The 21,553-nt window shown below is 66.4% G+C and overlaps 3 protein-coding genes across 4 annotated transcripts; 1 reads left to right on the forward strand and 2 right to left on the reverse strand.

Moving 5' to 3' along the window:
- Nucleotides 1-5,919: 5,919 nt before the first annotated feature.
- LOC138687960 (collagen alpha-1(I) chain-like) lies at nucleotides 5,920-10,493 on the reverse strand. The gene is made up of 4 exons (XM_069797648.1): nucleotides 10,338-10,493; nucleotides 9,300-10,038; nucleotides 6,696-9,005; nucleotides 5,920-6,134 (listed from the first exon to the last, which is right to left on the reverse strand). The coding sequence occupies exons 1-4, from the start codon at nucleotides 10,491-10,493 to the stop codon at nucleotides 5,920-5,922; spliced, it is 3,420 nt and encodes a 1,139-aa protein (XP_069653749.1).
- A 1,252-nt stretch (nucleotides 10,494-11,745) lies between these two features.
- LOC138687961 (collagen alpha-1(I) chain-like) lies at nucleotides 11,746-15,617 on the reverse strand. Its single transcript, XM_069797649.1, has 5 exons — nucleotides 15,572-15,617; nucleotides 14,992-15,267; nucleotides 13,863-14,721; nucleotides 12,320-13,662; nucleotides 11,746-12,233 (listed from the first exon to the last, which is right to left on the reverse strand). The coding sequence occupies exons 1-5, from the start codon at nucleotides 15,615-15,617 to the stop codon at nucleotides 11,746-11,748; spliced, it is 3,012 nt and encodes a 1,003-aa protein (XP_069653750.1).
- A 1,873-nt stretch (nucleotides 15,618-17,490) lies between these two features.
- Nucleotides 17,491-20,083, forward strand: CBX8 (chromobox 8). 2 transcript variants are annotated; one of them, XM_069799471.1, is made up of 5 exons: nucleotides 17,491-17,657; nucleotides 18,187-18,230; nucleotides 18,445-18,510; nucleotides 18,585-18,675; nucleotides 18,864-20,083. In XM_069799471.1, the coding sequence occupies exons 1-5, from the start codon at nucleotides 17,589-17,591 to the stop codon at nucleotides 19,698-19,700; spliced, it is 1,107 nt and encodes a 368-aa protein (XP_069655572.1). In that variant the 5' UTR covers nucleotides 17,491-17,588; the 3' UTR covers nucleotides 19,701-20,083. The 2 variants fall into 2 exon arrangements, with proteins under 2 accessions (XP_069655572.1, XP_069655573.1); XM_069799472.1 differs by having other exon boundaries at nucleotides 18,609-18,675.
- The last annotated feature ends 1,470 nt before the right edge of the window (nucleotides 20,084-21,553 follow it).

Here is a 21,553-nt window from a genome sequence, read left to right on the forward strand (position 1 = left end):
TATTGTCTCTGCTGGCAGTAACTGTGGTTTGTTTGAGGCACAATTTCCCGGAAACCACATAGCCAGATATTTCTTAGTTTAATAGTTTGATCATGTTTATCACAACTCCAGCAGCTTCCTGTGCAGTGAAAGGTGTGATAAGTAGTTACTGGTTTAAAAGATACACCCTCCCCTTGCTTTGTGCCAATTGGCTGGGAAAGATCTAGCGTTTAGGATATGAATTACTTATTCATACCGCTCTCTTTCCGTATTAAGTGCATCAAACCTAAATGCCTGTTACTGAGCAAATTAATGTGAAGTCCACTATGACTTCCAGTGGTTATCAAAGTGATCCAGGACGAGACAGAGCATCACCATGCTCCATTAGGAAGACTGGTGTGCGCTACATTTAATGTATTTCCCAGGAATGCGTTAACCTCTGCTTGGTTTGGATTTATTCCAGACAAACATTTGCTGATTTAAAAGGAGAATTTGTGTTCATATTTTAGCTCTTCTGAAAGGGTCTGATGCATCCATCTATACATGGCTGTGCTGCGCGGAGGGACTGCAAATTTGTGCTGTAAAGCTGCCTTCAGGCTCTCCCCTCCCCAGCCGTGGTGGTACCCGTGTCTGCACCAGTAGTGGGTTGGAATCCAGCCGACGGCGCTCAGGCACCAGCAATTGCCGTGGCCCTGTGCGGTTTCAGCAGGCGTTGGTGCGGTCCCCGCGCCATGGGAGGTGACAGAAACACCGTCCCCAGGTGATGGCCATGGGGCAGCAGGCAGGGTGGGCCCTGGGGCTTGGTAGAAGAGGTTGCATCTCTGGGGTGAGGATGCTGTTACGGAGAAGGATGTTAAATAAACACACGACATGCAGCTGATGTCTTTTAATCAGAATAAGAAACAGCCTCGCAGGGAGTGGGAGACTTTGAGGTCCAGACTGGGAATGGGAGAGGAGCTCCTCCCTGGAAAAGGGCAGAAAGTGCAAGGGGCCATGTGCGGTGGGAAGCAGACAATTTTCCAGGCAGTCGGAGCACTCGGTGCTCTTGCTCATATGTGCGTGGGGGCAGCTCCTCCAGGCAGCCATTGCATGCATTTTGTGGGTTTTTTCCTTTATTTTTCCCATTCTCTATCATTACCCTATGCAATGTTGGGAGCTGACTGTGTGACTGCTGAATGTGGTGGCCTCAGCATCTCTCTCCCCCGCTGGAGAAGCCAGCAACAAGGTAAGGCATTCATGGTCACGTTGGGGGGGGGGGGAAGCCCGCTGTTCAGGCTGCATTTTTCCAGGCCTGTCCCCTTGAGCATGGCGGGGGCTGTACAGCTCGGCCGTGCACGTGTTGGCTGCTATAAACCTTTTTAACTAAAACTGTATCCAGTGGGACTGATCCAGCAGCAGAGGCCTGCCACAGAGGGTTTTTCGCTGGATTTTTGGAGGGGCTGGTGTCCCTCTCTCTGTGAGAGCAGCTGCAGGAGGACAAGGCCAGGGCGCAGCCCCCGCTGCCGAACCGGGGCAGCTGGGCGAGGGGGATGCGATGGGGCTTGCCCCAGTTCTGCCCCATCCCTGAGCCCCTTCGCCTCCCCCATCCTGCCGGGCTGTCTCTGGTTTGAACAGTCGAAAATGCCTGGCGGTAGGAAATCCTCAGTCTCCTCTGCAGATAAGATCATTTGGATTCAGCCCAGACTCATGCAAGATCTGTGTCGGGAGGAGACGACCGCAAGGACACTGCTCTGTTTATGTTTTCCCCAGAAGAGGAGAAAGGCTGCACGGTGCTGGGCACAGCCCGGACCATCTCCAGGCGCTTCCAGAGCCTTGGCAAGCGGTTCCGGAAGGTCCCTTGTGCGCGGGAAAGCTCCTGCCTTCACCCTGAGCTGGGGAAAATCCTGTTAAAGGCAAAACGAAGCAACTCACATGTTAACGAGGTGGCCGCCACCAGCGATGTCTGACATAAACACAGCTCTGCAGCATAGCCCGGCCTTGGGCAGCATCAGTGTGGCGAGGAGGAACGGTGGTGTGAGCAAGGTGTTGGATGGAGGATATGGGGGCTCAGCTCCTGGGCCCCTCTCACTGCACTCCCGGCAAGGGACCCCCTGATTGCTGCGGGGAGTGACAGGGGAGGAGGCCGGGGCTGGATGATGTGGGAGAAGGGCCGTGGTGGCTGCGGCTGGGCGCTGTGCAGCCTGCTCGGGCTGGGGGGGACAGGAAGGACAGAGGGTCCTGGTGATGTAGCTGCTCGTAGGAGCCGTCCCTGGGTCTGTGCCAGCACATGGAGTCTCATGGACAACGAAGAGGTGTTACTGCGTGATGGACCTTTGGGTGCAAATGGGAGAGAAACGAGGGTCTCTGCAACGATGAAAGTTTGGGGCTGGCACTGGCAGGGGCTGAGGGCAGCCGGGGTCTCTCCCCCTTGGGCTGGGACCTGCCTGTGCCTCCCATCGCTGGGCAAGAGCCGAGGCTCACCCGGGAGCAATTTGCCAGCACCTACTGAAGTCATTTCTCAGATGGAGCCATCAGTTCAGCTGACACCTTGATGTAGTTTAAAGCAAACTGCAAACATGAAGATTTATTTTTATCGAACGAGCAGGCATATAAAACATGCTGTGCAATGCAGCGCAGCCTGGCAGGAAGCACCCTGAATCCCAGGAGTCGTGACTTCGGCACGCCGGGCCGTGCGCCATCCCTGGCTGACCCTGCTGATAGCAGGCCCGTGGGGTTTAAGGGTGGGGAGAGAAGGAAACTTAATCACCAACTGCCAAACCTTCCAGGATCGCCGCCAAACACCAGGACCCTTCTGCAAGGGACGGCACTGGCACCGGCACCAGTTGGGACAACAGATCCCGACCCTGCCAAGGCTGAGGTAGAGCTCCACCGATGTTACAGGCTCTCTGTCCCGGGGAGGTACTGGGAAGGGGATACGGCCACACTCCCGTTTTCCAGGGGGTTTATGTGTTGCCATGACCCAAATGCAGGTGCAGGTCCTGTGGTATAGGTGTGCTTCAGTCAGAAGTGCTTAATTGGAGGTGAGAGAGGGAATAACCTAAACCTTTAGGATGTATAGCTGTTGTGCTGCAGCAGCCAGGGCAAAGAAGTCCTACAGACAGAGAAAATAAATTAACAAGACTTAGATATTATTATAGAATGCATTAAGAGGCAGCCTGAATGGAGAGTTTGAGCTGATGGAAGCTTTAACAAACGTATTTAGTGTTGGATATAAAGACTGTGCTGAGCAAAAAATTCTTGTTGTGCCAATGTAAAGCCACATCTCCTGGTCTCCTGGGAAGCCATTGGATGCTCCATCTTCATCTGCAGCAGGGATGAGCCTGGGATGTACAACACAAGGAACGATGGTGTTCGGTAACAGCCGTGAAATGAGCCACAGCCCAGATGTTCCAGAGGGAGCAACCTGCCCCTGGCCGGGGCTTTGCCCCGAGAAGGGCCCTGGGTCACTTGGGTTTGCCCCTTTCCCCACTCGCCCATGCCCAGCATGGGGACTGTCTTGCTTTTCTTTATGAAGCACAAGAATAGGAAAAGCAGAATGACTCAAACTTCAAAAGTTACTTCTCTAGAGATGGAAAATTGCAGCCCACGAGCTGCTCTGAGAGCTGTGAGCAGCAGAGGCCCCGCTGGAAATTCGGACTCAACATTTCCCTCCAGCCCGGGCCCGGCGGTGGCCCGGGGGGACACGGAGGCGTGGGGCGAGCACCAGCTCGGGGCTGGCCAGGGGGCACCGGGCTGGTCCAGCCCCGGCCGAGGTGATGCTCTGCCGTGCCCTGTCACACCGCCTGGGCATCGACACGCCAGCCCCGAGGCAGGATCTGTCCCCGGCCGCTTTAGAGAGTAAGAAAGCGGCGGCGGGTCTTGGGGGGCGAAGGGCCGGGGGGGGCAGCGAGCGGAGCTGCTCTCAGCGGGGAGGGGAGGCGAGCCTGCGGGCTAAAATGGCCACGCTCGGCTGCAGGCGTGGGCTCTGCCATGCGGCAAGGGTTAACCCCCCCAAAAGGCATGCTGGGAAAGGGGAAGGCAAAACTGCACCGGGAGAACTTGTGCGGTGGGGGCGGGCAGCGGCGGGCAGCGCTCCCCCGGCTGGCCCCGGTGCTGGGGGAGAGCAGCGAGGAAATCTCGAAAATGCCCTTTGTGCGAGCCTGGACATCGTGATTTCAGAAGGTGGGGAGTTGGGGTTGGTTCCCCCTTCCGCCCCCCGGCACTGAATTTCTGGGTCTCTGCCCCGGCACCTCTCCGTTCTCCCGCTTCCCGAGGGGGGGATGCCCGTTCCCACCGCTGATGCCGTGGAGGGGAATGCACTCCACAAGTCACTCTTCGTGGAGCTGTTCAGAGCTCACAGTCGCAGGGACTTGAGAAAAGAAATAATTTCTGTTTTGGCAAAAAAAAAAAAAAAAAAAAAAAGGAACGTCAGGTTCTTTTCAATACCAAATATAAGCCTTGGAGAGGGAGGGATTGCTCGGTATCGGGGAGCCACCGAAGCATCTCAAAGCACAAAACAAATGGTAATTTTCACATATGCTCGTAAACGTTAATTTTCACATATGTTAGTAATTCCACATGGCTCGAAAAATCAAGGATGAAACGTTGTCCCTGAATGTACCCGTCCATTTGCAGTGCGGTGCAAGCCAGGCTGTCATTTGAACATCAGGAATGTATTTTACAGCCGCTGCCCTCTGCGTGCGTTGGGTCCAGCCGTGACACTATCCTTCCTCCGCCTGCGTCCTTCTGGCACATGAAGTCACCAGCAACAGATAAAACAGGGAGATTCATTGTGGGTCATGCAGAGAAGACGATGTGGTGGTCAGACACCAGAGGTGCCTTGACTCGCCCCGGCTGGCTGGTGGAATGATGTCTTATCTCGAGTTTAAGGGCTCAACCTGACCCTGAGCCATTTTTAACCCGAGGTGGGAAGAGCCCTCCCTGGGTGTTCCACTCTGCTTTGAAAAATTCTTCACTCGCCCCACGGTATCTGCTTTCCTGGTGTTCTTTCATTTTTGTAGCTCTGCAACCCGAAGCAGACCCACTTTTCCAGCGTTTGATGCTCCACTTCTTGAAGATGCTTTAACTCTCAGGACTTAGAAATAACTCCTAGCAAACGCAGTGCAGAGAGACCCAACAAGAAGACATCTAATCTAATGTATCACATTTCCATAGTTTGTGCTGCAAGCAGCAATTTGTGGTTCAGCAGCGACGGCTGAGTAGAGACGAGCATTATCACAGGAATTCCTTCCATTTCTCGCCTGAGTATGTGACAAATAAGTCTTGGTCGTGGCATTCTTTTCTGGTTTCGGACTAACAGGCTTAACTCTTTTTTTCTTTCCCAGGAAAAGCAATTTTACCTTTGCCTTGCGCACCTCCACTGCCCGCAACTGAGCGTTTGCTGCGTGGTGGGTGCACCGTCCCATGTGCTTGGAGAGCAGAACGCCGGGGTGGGAGGTGGCACAGAGGGGCCCTAAATACCGGCACCCTGGAGGACGTGGGCTGGTGAGAGCGGTCAGCCGAGGTGCTCAGCACCGCTCAGTGCGAGCTGGACGGGGAATCTCCACGGGAGGGGCTGGGACTGCGTCCTGCCCGATGCTGAAACACAAAAGGGGATGCGATAACCGGAGGGCTGTTGCAGAGAACCGGCCCGGCATCCCTTCGGTGCGGGGCTCAGCCATCCTTCGGGGGCCACGGGACGTTCCCCCGCCGGTAAGGGGTGGGCTCCCAAAGTGCTCCCCCCTGTCCTGCTCCTGGAGAGGGACCACGGGCAGGAGGTGCCAAGGGCTGAACCTGCTCGGTGGGCCGGGAGGGTGGGGGTCCCTGTCGGGAGCTGCTCCCCCGCCGGCACCGGTGCGGGGTTTGCGGTCAGGGATGGCTCCATACCCGCATCCATCCCTCTTCGGGGAGCAGCCTGCCCGGAAGAATTCGAACGCAAAGCTCCGGGGCAAGGGCCATCGCTTACAGCCGCGCTCTCGGCCCCGCCGGACCACCGGGCACCGGCTCCAGCCGTTCCCACGGGGGGTCCGGAGACAGGGAGAGCACCGTCACCGAGGAGGGTTCCCCGGGTTCGCAGGGGAAGTCGAAGGCAGAGCCGGCTGGCGGTACTGCCTCGGTGTGTGGCACTGGTGAGCCCGCTTTCGCGTCTAACAGTCTTCGGTAGCTCAAGAGAGATACTGAAATATTGGAGAGGAGTCGGGAAAGAGGCAGAGGGATGCCGCGGGGGCGTGGGGAGCCCGGGAAGCCGGGGGCGGTGGGGCTGCGTGGCGTCTCAAAGAGAAGGTGAAGGACATTTTGATCAGCTCGTAAACCTCCACACAGGGAAGAAATGCAGGGACTCGGCTGAGCTTTCATCCAGCAAATGAAGACACAACAGGATCCAGCGGCTGAAGTCCGCACCAGCAGTAGCTGGAGCTGGAATGCGGTGCCATTTTCACCGCGTCAGAAAAAAAAAGCCAGGTGGGAGGGCAAAAATCGGGGCTGCTTGGCATCGCTCTGGGCTCTGCTGCCATTCAGCCCCAGGCTGCTACGGCAGGATTCGAAAATGCAAGGGGTGTAATCCACAGCCTGTGGGACAGGGACGGGCAGTGGGTGATTATACTGGCTCCCCCCCAGTCTTAAAACGCCCCCCCCGCACCCCGATATTTTACGCCCCCCTGTGATCCACCTTGCCCTGCTGGGTTTGTATCTTTATCACCTGTGACTTTTATAAGATTAATTCCTTCTCTCCAGGGCACTCGAGCGTTTCACTGGCAGCCGTGCCCGCACACCACCGCACACCGACACCTCGGGGTACCGGCCGGCGGGGCAGCCCGAGCCGAGCAGGGTGCGGGGCAGGGGGCTGCGGCGTGGGGGTCCCCCTTCCCGGGTGCTCCCACACGCGGCCGCGGTGTTGCGTGTCCCCGCGGTGCGTGTCCAAGTGTCAGATGCCAGCCGCGGGGAAGGGGAGCGGAGGTGGGACCCCCCACCCCCGCCTGGGGTCCCGCGTGGGACACGCAGCGCTGTTTGCAGCGGGACCACGGGGAGGCGAGAGCGGGGACGGGGCAAAGCTCCGACTCGGACGACGGCGAGGGTGGGGGGCCCCGGGGGGCGGCCCGGAGGTAACGTGGGGAGGGGGCAGTTTCCCCCAGGAGAAGCTGGAGCGGAGCAGGGCGGAGCCCGGGGACCCGCCCCGAATCGGTGCAGCACCGGGGGCTTCGCAGCAGTCCCGGCGTCGGGGGGAGCCGCAGCCAGAAGCCGGGGAGTTGAGAGGACGAGGGTGGCTGCCGGCGTGGCCGCCGGGCCTCCAGCGCCGGGGGAAGGATGAGGCCCTCCCCGCCTCGGCAAATAGTGGGCGAGGGGGAGGTCCCGGGGACACCGGGAGGAAACGTCCCGCCGTCCCGGCAGGAGCGGGAGGAAAACGAAACGGGGGCGAGAAAGCGGGAGAGAGCCGAAGCTCGGCGCGGTTGGGGCCGGGGGCGGTCCGGTGGGGCACGGGATGCCCGGCCCGGTTCGGCCCGGCGCGGCGCGGTGCTCACACCTGCATTGCTGCAGCGGCGGAGCGCCGCCGGGGCGGCGGGCTCGGCTCTCGGCGCGGCGCTGCATTGCAGCACTGCAGGAGCCCCCTCCTTCCCCTCTCCCTTCTCCTCCCTCCGCCGCCGCTCGGCTCCGGAGGCCCAACCCGGGGAGCGGACCGGCTCCGCCGCGCTTCGCTCCCGTTCGCACGGGGCAGCCGCCGGCGCGCTCGGGTCTCCCGCGTCGTGCCACAGGCGACTCCCCCCGGCCTGGGAATGCAGCCGTGGGGCGAGGGACACGCACCCACCCGCTGTGTCCGCCGGCTGGTCTCTGTCGCCGGCGTTCAACAGTTCCCGCGCGGGTGGAGGGGACCGGCCCGCCCCGTCGGGGCATCCGCCGTCCTGCCCGCCCGTCCCCGCGGCCACCAGCACAGCCCCGCGGCTCGTCCCGGCCGCCTCCCTCCCCCGCGCCGCCCGTCCCCGCCGAGCTGACCGGGCTGTCCGCCCCGACGGGCCGCCCGACCTCCCGTGGGCCACGCACTGCCCAGCGCGGTCCCCACGGGCTTCCCGCGAGGGCGTTGGGGCTGGTCCCGCGGGGAGCCGGTACCGCCACCGGGACCGGGCAGGGCTGAAGGACGCTGTACCGGGCGACCCCAGCCCCGGGGCGGACCCTTCCCGACGGGACGGTGTCGTCCCCTCCCTCCCGGCCGTCGGGGCACTTGCGGTACCCGTGGGGCGGGCGGAGGGAGGCGACCGGCCCCGCGTCGCCGGCCCGTCGGGAAGGGAGGCTGGTGACCGCGCTCCGGGCTCTCTCGCCTGGGGACAGCGGCCCCGAGACCGGTGCCGGCCCCGCGTGACTGGGTCCTGCGTGGACCCAGTCGGCCACGACCCGCGGCTGCTGCGTGCGGGGGGGCGCGAAGGGGAGCGGGGCGATGCCGGTGGGAAGGAGCCGGTGGGAAGGAGCCGGCGGCGGCCGGGGGTCCCGGGACCTGCCCCGCTCCCAGGTGCGGCGCCGCGGGGGCGGAGGGGAGCGGGGCCCCGGGCCGTGGGGACCGCCCGCCCCGGCACAACGGGGGCCCGTTCCCAAGGCTCCCGCTCTGTCTCTGCTTTGGGAAAACGCCAGCACGGTAACAAAATGGCGGGGAAAGGGTGGGATTGTCACGGCGAGTCCTGCAAGCGCAGCCCGGCCGGCCCCCGGCACCGCCCGGCCGGGCTCAGGGCGTCCGTGCCGGCGGCAGGCAGCGGGGCGGGGGACCCCCCCGGGCTGTGCCGCCGCCCGGCCCCGCCGCCCGGCAGAGCTCCGGTGGAGACGCAGCTGCAGAAAATGGCTGCTCGGCGGAGCCCGCTGAATCCTGCCATGGGGGGGGGGGGACGGGGGGACGGCAAGGAAGCGGCGCAGCCCTCCCCGCCGGCCGCGGCCCCCCCCCGGCGAGCCCGGGGGCAAGGCGGCGCGGGGGGCGGCCGGAGGCTCCGCGGGGCGGTGGGACCGGAGAGGAGCCGGCGGCGCGGCGGGACCCCGGCGGCCGGCGCGGAGCCTCCCCGGCGGAGCCTCACCTGCGACGCGGCGGGGGGGGGGGGGGGGGGAACCGGGCAGCCCGCCCCGATCGCGCCCGGCCCCCCGCGGCGCCGGGACGGCACGTGCCGGCAGCCCCCGCCCGGTGCCCGCCAAGGCGGAGGGCAGGGGCGGCTCCGAGCCCGGGGGCGGCGCGGCGGAGGGGCGGGCCGGTCACCCCCCCACCGGAGCCCCGCAGCCGCTCCCGCAGCGCCCGGTTAAAAATAAAATAAGAATAAAATTTATAATAATAATAAAAAATAATAATAAAATAAAAAAAATAAAATAAATAAAACCCGGGCGGGGGGACACGGCGTTGCGCGGCCGCGGCTCGGCCACGGCACCGGCTCCGCGGCGAAGCCGCAACGAAAACTCGACCCCGCGGCCCCGCGACGTGTCGCCGCCCCCCGCCCGCCACGGCGGCGGCCCCCCGGCGCCTGCCCGCGGCACCGGAGCGGGCACGCGTGGGTGCGCGGCTGGCGGTTGCGCTGCGTCTCCCCCGCGCAGCCGGAGGTTCGCTCCCCGCCGGTGCTCGTCGGTGCTGGCGGCGGGGCGAGGGGGCGTGCGGCAAGGCGCAGCGAAGCCCCCCCTCCCTCCCCGGTCTGTGTGCCCCGTATCGGGGTCACCCGTGTCCGCGCATCGCCGCGGCTCCCCGCTCCGCCAGCTCACACGTGGTCCCGTGTCGCCGCTCGGCGGAGCGGAGCGGAGCAGGGGGACCACCCCGTCCCGCCGTCTCTCCTGGCCCGCGGCCCCGCCGGGACCCGTCCGTCCCGCCGCCGCCTCCCCTTTCCCGCCGGCCGTTCCGCCGCGGGTGGGACGGACGGGGGTCTCCTCCGTGACCCGCGTTGCGGGGACAGGGCAGTGAGCGGCGGTCCCGCCGCACTTCGGGTTCGCCGTGGGCTCCCGCGGTGGCGTCGGTGCCCACGGAAAAACGGCGCTACTGCCTCCCCTCCCGCACCGTGCGGCCGGGACCCCCGGGGAGGGAAGGGGCACCGGGAGTGGGGTGTCCCGGTGTGTGTGGGGGGGGGGTGTGCGCTGTGGGGGGGGACACTGGTGGCGTCCTGTCGGGGGTCACCCGTGGGAGCGGGGGGGTGTCAGCTCCGTCCCCTCCGCCAAGGGGGGGGTCCCGGCCCCGCGAGGTGGGCGGGGGTGGGGGGGGGGGCGCGCGCGGGGCCGTTCCACTCGTGAGAGCCGGTTGCTGCGATACCGACGGGCCAATGAGCGTTCACCAGCTCACCCCGGGCTCTGGCACCGCTTCCTTATATGGTGCGCGCCGTCCGCGGGGCGCCGCGCTCATCGCCATATAAGGGCATGAACCTAAATACAGCATCTACCTTGGGCGGGGTGGGCGGGGACGGGGCGGTGGGACGGGGCGGGCGGGGGCCGGGGCCGGGGACCGGGGCGGGCCCCGCCGCAGATACCGTGTGTCGTGTCCGTGTGTGTGTGTCCCCACCCCCGCCACCAGCCCGGGAGAAGCCGCCGGCCGTCATTAGGTGGAATGCAAATGAGCCGCGTTTCACCTCTAATTGCTTTTGTTAAAAGCGGAGCGGCGGGGCCGCGGGCGGGCGGGGCCGGGCAGGGCCGGTAGCAGGGCAGGGGTAGGGACGGGGCCCGGCCGGATCCAGGCGCACCCGGGTGTCATCTGTCACCTCCCGGCTGAGATCTCCCACACACCCCCCCCCCCCGCCGGCTCCGGCACCCCGCTCGTCCCGCCCCGTCGGTGGTGGTCTCTGCCCACTCGCGGTTCTTCCGTGGCCGCTGCCGCCGGAACCGCGAGGGAGCAGATTCGTCCTTCCGCCGTCCTTGCGGACCGACGTGGGCAGCAGCGCGGGCGGGACGGAGCCGCGCCGGTTAGACGGGGGGGTGGGGGGTGGGGGCGCGGAATATCCCGAAAGGTTCAGGTTTCCTCGCCCGAGGCAGCGCTCGGGTCGGTTCCTCCTTCTCCCCCCTCTGCAAACAACTCGTATTTATATTCCTACAAATAATCAGCAAATTCAGAAACCCCGGAAACAAAAGGTCTTTTGTGCAGAGTGCTCGCAGCCTGGAGCGGGGCGATAAAGCGGTGCCCCCCCCCCCGCCTCGCCCCCGGGAGCGGCACTTTCCTCGCACGGGGGTTTCGCTGTGACCCGCGGAGCTGCTCGGCTGCAGGGGGGGACAGCCCCGGGGCCGGGGGCGACGAGCGGCTCTCGCTGCGTGTCGGCAGGCCGGGAAAACGGGGAGTGGGCGCTCAGGGCTGCCCGTGGGGGCTGCCTGCAGTGGGACGCGGGTGGGCAGTCCCGCCGCTCAGCCTCGCCGGAGCAGGGGGTGTGCTCGGGGACACGCCGCCCCACGCCCCCCCCCCCGGACCCTGCTGGGGAGGGTGCACCAGTGGCTGCGGGGACACGCGTGGGGCGGCTCCCACGGGCAAGGCCGACGCGGGAGACTCTCCGACGGTTCGCGGGTGGGTGGGTGTGGTCAGGGAGGGAGGACGGCGGCGTCTCTCCCCCGTGGGGACCGCGGAGGGGAGACACACCACACACACACACCACCACCCCCCCCCGCACCGCCCCGGGGCCTGGCACAGCTCCCGGGGGCCTCCTGCGGGAGCTTCGCCCTGCCGAAGCCCGCGGTGCGGGGGGGGTTCCCCGGGGCGGAGGGGGCGGCAGTGCACCCCCCCGGGGGCGGTGGGAGCGCAGCCGGCTCCGCGGCGGTCGCAGCCGCCATTTCCAGGAGGACGGTGCCACCTATGGAAAGCACCTGGAATTAATCGGGCCGGCGGGGGCCGCGCCGGGAAGCGTCGTCTCTCCGTGCGGCACCGTGGGGACGAGCCCGGGCCGCGCCCGCCGCCGCCCCCGCCGCTCCCCGTGCCCGCCCCCGGGGACCGAACCGGGCCGCACCGGAGGGCGGCAGACGGCCTCGACCGCTCCGGTCGGCGGGGCCGCTGCTGTCCTTCAGCACCGCCCCCCCCCGCCGCTCCCGGGCCCGGCTGCCCCGGGGGGGATCCCCCGGCGCGGAGGCTCCGTGGAGCGTGTCCCGCAGCGGACCGAGCGCTGTCGCGGCGGCTCCATCCCGAGCCCCGGAGGAGTGAGAGCAGCGCCGGGCACCCAGACCGGGGCGGGGGGTGGCTCGACATGAGGAAGACGGGGAGGGGGGGAAGGCTCGGGGGCGGGCGGAGGGTAGCGGCGGGGGCGCACTACGGCGCGGGGGGAAGCGCGGACCGCTGCGCACCCGCGCAGAGCGGTGCCCGGCGGCTGTCCCGAGGGGGGACACGCCTGCCCTGGGGGACCCCCCCGGTCCTGCCTGTCCCAGCTGACCCCCCGGTACCCCGTCCCCGCACCCTCTCCTTCTCGCTGCCCCCTCCCCGCTGCCGCTGGGTCCGGCACCGCCGAGCTCCCCTCCACGGCCCCACCAGCCCCGCCGGTCTCAGGGGAAGAGGCAGCAGCCGTGCCCGGTGCCCTCCCGGGGTCCGCCGGGCCTGAGCCGTGCCCACGGGGGCACGCTGCCTCCCCCCGCCAGCCCTGGGCGTCGGCGCCTCCGGAGGCGCCGGGGAAGCCCTGCCCGGGCCTGAATTCGATGTCAAACACGTCGACGCGAAAACTTCCTCGCGCGGGAATTCCTGAGCTGCCGGGAGTGGGAAGGAGCGGCCCCGCGGGGACACCGCTGCCCGGGCACCCACTGAGAGCTGCCTTCCCGGCACCGGGTACCCCCGCGCTCCGGACAGCGGCCGCCCCCGCGGCCCCGCCGGCAGCAGCCCCGGCGGCACCGGGGGGATGTCGGGGGTCGGGGCGCACGGCAGCGCGGTGTCCCGAGAGAAAGAGGTGGGAAAAGCGGGCGGCCCGGTCCCACCGGCAGCGACTCCACGCGTGACCGCAGCTCCGGGTATGGCCCCGTCTCCGGGCCCGCCCTCGGTCCCCGGGGCGTGGGGGCCGGTCCTGCCCCGGCGGCCCCCTCCCGCGTGGGGTGCAGGTACCGCAGCACGGGGCCGGTCGCTGCCTCCCTGCTTCGCCCGAGCTGCTCGGAAACGAAAAGGCAACGTGCCGGCGGCCGGGCTGCCCCCCAGCCCCGGGCAGGGCCGGGGGCCGCCGGGGGCCGGCGGTGCCGCGGGGTCCCCGGGTCCGCGCCCGCTCCGCCGGGACAGCCCGGCACCGGCCCGGGGGGGGGCGTAAATTTACCCCGAGGCTCGTCCCGGCTCCGTTCAGCCACAGGTGGAGGGAATCGTTTTCCCGCCCGGCTGGGGAATGGGACCGGGCCGGGAGAAACCCGGAGCCGAACCGAACGGCGGGGCGGATCGGGAACCCGGGGCCGGGCGCCCTGACGGTGCGGGGGGGTGTCCACGCACGCAGGGAGCTCGCGTGGAATGGGGCTCCAGGGCGCGCTCTGCCCTGCCCGGCGGTACCCACGGCCCGGCCGGGCTGCGGGATGCCTCTCCCGGGAGACAAGGTCCGGTCCGGCCCGGCCGTAGGGTCGGTTCGGGGACTAGCAGGCGCTGGGGCTCTGCCGGGGGGGCGACTTGCTCTGCCCCCGCTTCCCCCCGCGGTCTCAGCGTTGGGGCCATGCTCGGGTCGCCCAGGAGAAGGGGACACGGTGGTGGGGTGGGGGGGCGACCGTGGCGTGACCGGGTCTCCGACCGGCACCGGCACCTTCGGCCGCCCGGGGAACCGGGCCGTACCGGGAGCTGGGCTGGATCCGAGCCGCCCCGGGCACGGGTGTCCGTGGGGCGGAGCAGCTTGTGAAGCACGGTCACCAGAGCGTACGGGAAGCCGCGGGGAAGAGCCCGGCTGCGGTGCGGGGATCGATCGTGCCGGCGGTTGGGTTGGAGCCAGCTCCCTCCCGCCCCGCCGCCGCCCCCGGCTCAGCCGCGCTCGGACACGCGTGCTTGCCCCGTCGTCCCCACGCGCGGCCGCGGGAGAGGCAGTAGCCCCCCGGTTTCGTTGCAAAGCTCGCAGCCGTGGAAGCCCCCGCACAGCGAGAAACGAGGGGGGAGCCGGGCGCTCTGCCCCGCGGCGGCCCGCTTTGCCCCGAGGAGCTCATCGCACAAGTACGGGCGGGGGGAGCGGAGATCCGGCGGCCGAGGGGCGGATTTGGGGTCAAATGGGCGGAAACGGGGTTTGCCGCAGCGGCACACGCCCTCGCCGGGCCGGAGCCGTCCCCGAGTCCGCGCCGAGCCCCGGGACACCGGGGCAGGGCCGGGGCCGGGGGGGGGCCGGCGGGGGCGGAGGGGGCCCGGGGGCGAGCGGCCCGCCCTAGCCGAGAGCCCGTGGGGCGCCCAGGCAGCTTCTGCCGTTGACCTCGGGAGCGTGGAGGGCGGCCCGTGCCCGGGCTCCGCTCCTGCTCCCGGTGGCCCGGCCGGGCGGGAGGGGCCCCCGCAGCGCCGCCGGCCCCGGGCGAGGGGGTCCGCGGGCCCCCTCCGGTAGCGGGAAGAACCGCCCGGCAGAGCAGGGGACGGTCCCGCCCGCCGCTGTCTCGTCCCGCAGCGCCGCCGGGACGGCTCCGTCCCGCTTCTCCTTCGGGGCCAAGACCCCCACGAGCGGCCGCAGCCCCGGCCCGGGCTCGCCCACGGGCCGGGGGCTCCGGCCAGACCCCCACACAGCGGCGGTCGCTCCCCGCTGCTTTCCCCGCGCCGTTCTCGTTTGCGTCTCGCCTTCTGCCGGCCCCCCCCCGCACCGCAACCGGGGACCCGGCCACGGCCCCGCGCAGGTCCCGCGTGGGTCCCGGCGGGGGATGGAGCTGTTCCCTCCGCTGATGCCCGCGCAGGAGGCAGTTAGAGCAGCGGCCTACCCCCTCTCCGCCCCCACGCGTGGCTGTGGGGCTCCGCGGAGCCGCGGAGCTCCGCGCGGGCGACGGGGCAGAGGCGGCGGCTCAGCCGGGAGCTCCGCGGCCCCTCAGGGCTCCCGTGCGGTGTCGGTGCGGGGAGGCTCGGCTCCGGGACCGTGCTTCCCACCTGCACCGGGACACCGGCAGAGAAGGTGCGGGGCAAACACCCGTTTTTCCCGGGCTGCAGCACCCCACACGGCCACGGGGATGGGGCCCCCGCCTCGGCCCCGCTGCCCCGCGGCGGACGCTGCCCCGGGACCCCCGAGCAGCGGACGAGGCGGCGGCACCGGCACCGTCGGACCCGGGAGGACGATCCGCCACCCCCCTTCCACTCCTCAGCCCCGCGCCCCCCCGGGCCCCCCCGGGCGGGCCTTGCGCCCGCTGTCCCCGGGTCTCTCTTCTGCGTGGCACCTTCCCGGGAGCGGGCTCCGGTCCGCTGCGTCCACGCCAATTCACGAGCCGCCCCGCGACCTGCCTTAATTAACAACGATTAATTCGACATTAACGAAAAACTCCCCGGGACGCCGCTCGCCGGGGGCCGGGAGGGCGCGGGGGGGACCCTCCCCCCGCCCGGCTCCTCCGCACGGGCCGTGCACGCCGCGCAAAATCCGCGGGGCGCGGCGGGTCCCGCGGCCGCGGGGTTGGAGGCGTGGGGCTGGGAGCCCACGGGAGCCGCGGGGTGGAAATCTCCCGTCTCCTCCCGTGAGCTCCTCCCGGTTTCACCTCGGCCAGCAGCGGCGGGGGGGAGGGCTCTGCCCGCGGAGACCCGACCCACGCGAGTCCCCCCTGGGGCCGGGGGGGGCCCCAAGGTCCCCACCCATGTCCGTCCGTCCCCCCCCCGCTGCAGGGGGAACCGGTGACCCCCGTTGGAGGTCCCTCCCCGCCTGGTTGTCGGGACCGGGCAGGGCTCCGCGGCGGCAGGCAGAAGCCCCGGGAGACAACGATCCCCGGGACGGGGATAACGCCGGTCCCCTCCGGTCCCCGCCGCCGGTCCTCGGCGTACCCCGGAGTCAGTGTCTCCCCCCGGGCGGCGTCCCGGGCCGGGGGAAGGCAAGTGCTCCGTAGGGGGAAGATGGTCCCCCGCAGCCGCGCTGGCCTCGTTGTCCCCGCCACGGGTGACCCGGCACCCCCCGGCGGCAAACGGCAGCCAGATCAGAGCCCCGGGGCGAGGCAGCCGCGGTCTCGTTTTCCGGAGAGCAGGCGCAGCCGGATCCTCGGGGCCACGCCCATCGTGGGGTTTCCCACGCGTGAGCGCGGCGGCCGCCGAGGCCCGTTCCCCCACGGCTTCGAGCTCCTTAGCGGAGGAGAGCCGGCGGCGGGGGTGTGTGTGTGTAAGGTGTGGGGGCAGGTCCACGAGAGGCGTCCCCTGGCCTCTTCCCGCGTGGACCGGGCTGCAGAAGCCCACTCAGCACCGGGCCGCGGCGCTGCGGGTCCCACTCGCGGGGCAGCCCCGGCCGGCACCGCTCCCCCCGGCAGTGGGAACCGCTTCGCTCCGCGGGACAGGGCTGAAGCACTGCCCGGTCCCTCCGGAGCCTCCCCGCGGCGGCCCCGCGGGGAGGTGCGGGGGGCGGTTTGGGACCCGTCCGCCGCGGCTCGCCGTCACCACGCGCGTGTCTCGGTCTCCCGTGGCCGCCTCGGGGACGAAGTCGCGGCGGGAGAAGGCGACGGGAGACCGGGTGGGACGCGGTGCAGCGGAGCGACGGGCAGAGCCGGGAGAGGGGGCCCGGGAAGGGGGGGCGGTGGGGGGGGGCCGGTACCGGCTGGCAGCCCCGCAGTCCCACCCGCGCTCCCGCGCCGCTTTGCTGACCGGTAACGCGGGAGGGACGGGGGGACGGGACACGGACGACGACGACACCAAATCCCGCGTGGGGCCGCCCCGCTGCCCCCGGGGCCACCCCTCCGCCCCCCCCGGGGGCTGCCGGTGCCGGGATACCGGAGCCCTTCGAGCCCCGGTATGCTGCTAACTGCCCGCGCCGCCGGGAAGGGTTGGCACTCCCGCAGAGGCAGCGGTGCTGAACGGCCCGCGGGACCGCGCGTCTCCGTGGCCGCTTCCACGCCACGGCGGGCTCTCCCGCTCCCGGGTACGGCGGTTTGTCCGTTCAGCGCTCCCGCCTCTGACACCCTTCCCTTTGTCCGAGCACCGGGCCGCCGGGCCGGGCCGGGCCGCAGAGCACCGGGGAACGGCCCGCGGCGCCCCCCCCTCCCCCCGCCCCCTGGTCCGCCCCGTCCAGGTACTAGCGGGGGGGGCCGGCCCGACCCGTCCCCGGGGCTGGGGGAGGCGGCGGCGGCTCCCGGGCCGCCTTTGTGCTCCGCTCCGCTCCGCTCCACCCGCCCCCCCGCCAACCTCCGCCGCCCCCCCCCCTGCCCCCCGGCGCCGGGGCCGTCCCCCCCTCCCCCCTTCCCCCCCTCCCTCCCCTGCAGCGGAGCGGGGCGTGGCGTGCGGTGGAGGGCGTGACGGGGCGTGGCATCCCGCCCTCTCCCTCCCCTCCCCGCTCGCCCCCCCTCGTCCCACCGCCGGCCCCGCCCCGCGCTCATCGGGACGCGGCGCACGTCGTAGGGCGGGGCCGGCGGCGCGGGCCAATGCGGCGCGGGCGGAATATTCCACCCGGCTCCGCCAGCAACAAGTGCGGGGGGGGGGCCGGGAGGAGGAGAAGGGAGGAGGGGGGGGGGCGGCGGCGGCGGCGGCGGGGAAGGGAGGGGGGGGGCGGCCGCGGCGCTGACGTCAGCGGGCGGAGTATTATGGTCTGGGCTGCGCTGGCGGCTGCCTGTGTGCTGCGAGCGGCCGCGTAAACATGGAGCTCTCGGCCGTCGGGGAGCGCGTCTTCGCGGCCGAGGCCCTGCTCAAGCGCCGCATCCGCAAAGTAGGTGCCTCCCCCCTCCTCCTCCTCCCTGCGCGACCCCCCCCCACGGCCCCGCGCCACCCCTCTCCTCCTCCTCCTCCTCCTCTCCCCACCGCCACCCCCCCCACTCCCTCCCCCCCCCCCATCCCTTCCCCGCCCCGGGCCCCGCCGCTGCGGCGGCCCCGCCGGCCCCGGCCCGGTTGCGGCTCGGAGCCCGTTTGAGGGGGGGGGGGGCGGCTCTTTCTTCCCCGCCGCATGCCCGGGAGCTCCCCGCCGGCGGGGCGGGCGTGCTCCGCCGCTGCCTGCCCGCCTGCCTGCCGGGCTGCGCACCCCCGGGTTTTTTGTTGTTTGGTTTTTTTTTTTTAAATAATTTTTTTGTGTTGTTGTTGCATCCCCCTGCCCCCCCCCTTCCCCGCAACCCCCCGCGTGTTTTCGACACGCGCCGCGGGCGCGCGTTTGTTGCACGCGTGGAATTGCGGGTGTATCTTTGTTGCGGGCGTTTATCGCGGTTTCCCTCCATGCATATTTATTTTTCTCTTTGCATCTGCAGGGGCGCATGGAATATCTCGTAAAATGGAAGGGCTGGTCTCAGAAGTAAGTCGGCCGTTTGTCCGTAGGGCTTCTGCAGCTGGGGAGCCGTGGGGAGATGGCTGGCTGCAGCCCTGCTCCCCCATTGTAGTAGAAAGGAAACTTGGGTCCCTTCCTTTAGGCCCCATATTTTTTTATTTTATTTATTTATTTTCTGTTTCTGGCTCTTCATGCTGTTCCTTCTCTCTGTGTGTCCCCCCCTTGCCCCCCTCCCCCCCAGGTACAGCACTTGGGAACCCGAGGAAAACATCCTGGATGCCCGGCTGCTCGCAGCCTTTGAGGAAAGGTACAAGGCCTTTGCTAGCTGTAGCCCTTGTGCTTGTAAATATGTTGCTGTCTTGTAGCTATGCTGAATTGAAGCTTTGGTTTTTTTAACACCTCTAGGGAGCGAGAAATGGAGCTATACGGGCCCAAAAAGCGAGGCCCCAAGCCCAAAACCTTCCTGTTAAAGGTAAGGAGGCCAGAGCCCTGTGCGAGCCGGTGCCAGCCAGGGCTGCACGCTGCGGCGGGGAGCAGGGGTCCCTCTCCGGCCCCCGTGGAGGATGCTCCTTGCAGAGGCGGCCTCCTGTCTTGTAAGTTGTAATTACGCAGCCGGATGGCAGGATAATAAAGTCACTGGTTGATTTATCTTCTTTGCAGGCCCAGGCAAAAGCAAAAGCCAAAACCTATGAATTCCGCAGTGACTCTTCCAGGGGGATCCGGGTGCCGTATCCCGGCAGGTCCCCCCAGGAGCTGGGCTCCACGTCCCGGGCTAGGGAAGGACTGAGAAACATAGCCTTGGCTCCCCAGGGCAGCTCCAGCACCGGCACCCCCAAGGGAGACAGCATCCGGGACCGCGTGATCCGCGTGGAGGAGAAACCCGGGGAGACCCCCAAAAAGAGGGGCCCGAAGCCCAGGAAGGAGCTTTACAAGGACCTGGCAGAGACTCTGGATGCCTCCAAGAGGAAACTGGGGGACCCGGGGGACAAGGTGGGGGACTACCTGAAGGCCAGGAAGATGGAGGAGGCGGCGGGGGCGGCCAAGTTCAGCTCGGGACACAGCGTCATCCAGCTGGCCAGGCGGCAGGACCCCGACCTCCCCGGCGCCCTGCCCGGCCCCAACCGAGCCGAGGTGGGTGCCAAGCTGGGAGCCGCCGAGAGCTACCCTCCCCGGCTGGCCAAGCACCGGGCAGACTTTCTGGACCCCAAGGGGCAGGGGGGGCTGGACCCTGGTGGGCCCAAGCTCCTGCATGGCGCGGTGAGCCCAGGTGCTGTGGGCAGCCTGTACCGCGACGGCGTGGGGGGCCAGGCGGGGCGGCCCTCCCTCATTGCCAGGATCCCCGTCTCCAGGATCCTGGGGGACCCCGAGGAGGAGTCCTGGAGCCCTTCTCTCAACAACCTGGAGAAGGTGGTGGTAACTGATGTGACCTCTAACTTTTTGACCGTCACCATCAAGGAGAGCAGCACGGACCAAGGATTCTTTAAAGAGAAACGATGAGTTTGTCGGAGGTGGTGCTGGGGTTTTCTTCGGTCAGATCCAGACAAAAGCTTGGTTAGAGCTTGGTGGGCCTTTTTTTTTTTCTTTCTTTTTTTTTTTTCCCTTTATTTTTTGTCCTGGAGTGGATTTAGAAACTGTCCTAAATTCATTAGCTCATTCATTTTTTTGTTTGGTTTTTTTTTTCCCCTCCACGTCTTACATTTCGTTGGAAAGATTATCTCTAGAGTTATATTTTCTATTAGATGTAAATATGTTATTTAAGAAAAAATGCTTATATATATCTATATATATATATTTCAACTCTGAGTTGTTTTATTTAAATGGAGACAACAGTGACTGCTCAGTTGCTCTTAGAAAGGACAATAAAACTGAGAACTAACGGAGTTCACGCATCTGTTGCAGGAGCCGGTGTACATAATGAACGATGTTCATAGCTAATTATGTTCTGGGTTTTTTTAACTATTATTTTTCATATGATGCTATGGATGGTGGAGGGGGAAGTGTTAACTCCCTTGGAGGGCGAAGTGCCCTGATTTCTTGATTGTGATATAAGGTGTTGCTTGTACAATCAAGTGTGCTGTATCCAGAACTGTTGCCCTTGACAGTTGAAGTAAGCACTTGAATTTACAGTATTGTTGGGGAGGGGGCGTTTCCAGTCTAACAAAAAAAATAATGTTGCTACAAAGTCGGGGCGGGGAAAAGCAGAAATCCATAAAAAGGCTAAAACTGTTCTAGCGGAGTATTAACTTGAATTACCTTTTCTTGTGGAGGAAGAGGAGGTTTGCGTGTGTAAGGTTCCTGAGAGGGGTGATACTGAAATGCACTTTAATAGAGTTGTCGTAGCAGTTGTGGGAGATGGGACTGAGCTGAGAATCTGTTTTCATTTTGTCTGGTCGCTTGATTCTGTTCCCCCACCCACTAAAAAAAAAAAAAAAAAAGGCAAAAAAAAAAAAAACCCAACAAAAACCCCTTCTGTTTACATTCCTGAAATGCCAGAGAGGTTTGGGAGGGTAGCATGTCACTGCCCATATTTAGATGCTTTATACTGCTATAGAAAGTGGATTATTATTATTTTTTTTTTTCCCCCCAAACACAGTTCACTTCAGACTGTTGGAAGACTCCAGATAAAGTGTTTTGTAATATCCACATCTCTGACAAATCCCAGAGCCACCTTTATGCATTCAGAGACAATAAATATTTCCCTTTTCTTATGCTAGTTAAACAATAGCCAAGAGGCGAAATATTCCTGTGCGAGAGCAGCCCTGCTGACTCGGGTGGCTTTTTGTGGTTTATTTGCCTGTGTTATTTCTCCTGGCTGAGGAGGACCCTGCCGTTTTTCTCCCTGGGCTGGGGCAGGGCACAGCCGTGGGGTTTCATGGCTCCGAGTGAAGTGCAGCAGTTTCCCCGCTGGGTTGAGTAGCGGCTGAGGGGGAGGTGGATGGGGGGCTGCAGCCCCTGGCTTGCTTGCTCCTTCTCCCACAGCTGGGTTGCAGCCTGACCCAGGTGGGGAACGGGACCTTCACCTGTGCTGTGATTTCGGTTGAGGTGGAGCAGGTGTTCCCATCCTGACGCGTTGGTCTGAGCATCTCTCTGGGTTGGAAAGCACAAATCCGTCTGGCAGCACCCGAGGACTGGGGCTGGGCCAGGTCACCCTTGTTCCTCCTCGCTGCCTGCCCCAGCTGAGCTCCTGAAGGCTCCCAGTTTGGGGGGCTGTACAGGGGGTGATGGCACAGGGGGTCTGATGGGGAGGGGAAAGGGGCTGGGGAAAGGTGCAGCCCTGTGCTGTTGGGCCCATCAGTGGTTCCACCTCGCTCGGTCCCCTTCCCCATCCGTTTCTGGGACCTCTGTCAAAT

Source organism: Haliaeetus albicilla, chromosome 12 (genome assembly GCF_947461875.1).
Source record: "Haliaeetus albicilla chromosome 12, bHalAlb1.1, whole genome shotgun sequence".
NCBI lineage: Eukaryota > Metazoa > Chordata > Aves > Accipitriformes > Accipitridae > Haliaeetus > Haliaeetus albicilla.

What these genes read in the sequence shown, in the direction of transcription:
- LOC138687960 (XM_069797648.1), bottom strand. Translation starts at nt 10,493, where the DNA reads ATGACGGCCGGCGGCTTCTCCCGGGCTGGTGGCGGGGGTGGGGACACA. An exon ending in CCCCGCCCACCCCGCCCAAG is followed by an intron (nt 10,039 to 10,337) that starts GTAGATGCTGTA and finishes CCCCCCCCACAG; the next exon opens with CGCACACCCCCCCCCCACAC. An exon ending in CGCCGTGTCCCCCCGCCCGG is followed by an intron (nt 9,006 to 9,299) that starts GTTTTATTTATT and finishes GCCGCGTCGCAG; the next exon opens with GTGAGGCTCCGCCGGGGAGG.
- LOC138687961 (XM_069797649.1), bottom strand. Translation starts at nt 15,617, where the DNA reads ATGGGTGGGGACCTTGGGGCCCCCCCCGGCCCCAGGGGGGACTCGC. An exon ending in GGCCCCATCCCCGTGGCCGT is followed by an intron (nt 14,722 to 14,991) that starts GTGGGGTGCTGC and finishes CGCGGGCATCAG; the next exon opens with CGGAGGGAACAGCTCCATCC. An exon ending in CCGCGCGTGGGGACGACGGG is followed by an intron (nt 13,663 to 13,862) that starts GCAAGCACGCGT and finishes GCTCGGATCCAG; the next exon opens with CCCAGCTCCCGGTACGGCCC.
- CBX8 (XM_069799471.1), top strand. Translation starts at nt 17,589, where the DNA reads ATGGAGCTCTCGGCCGTCGGGGAGCGCGTCTTCGCGGCCGAGGCCCTG. An exon ending in TGGAAGGGCTGGTCTCAGAA is followed by an intron (nt 18,231 to 18,444) that starts GTAAGTCGGCCG and finishes CCTCCCCCCCAG; the next exon opens with GTACAGCACTTGGGAACCCG. An exon ending in CTCGCAGCCTTTGAGGAAAG is followed by an intron (nt 18,511 to 18,584) that starts GTACAAGGCCTT and finishes GCTGAATTGAAG; the next exon opens with CTTTGGTTTTTTTAACACCT.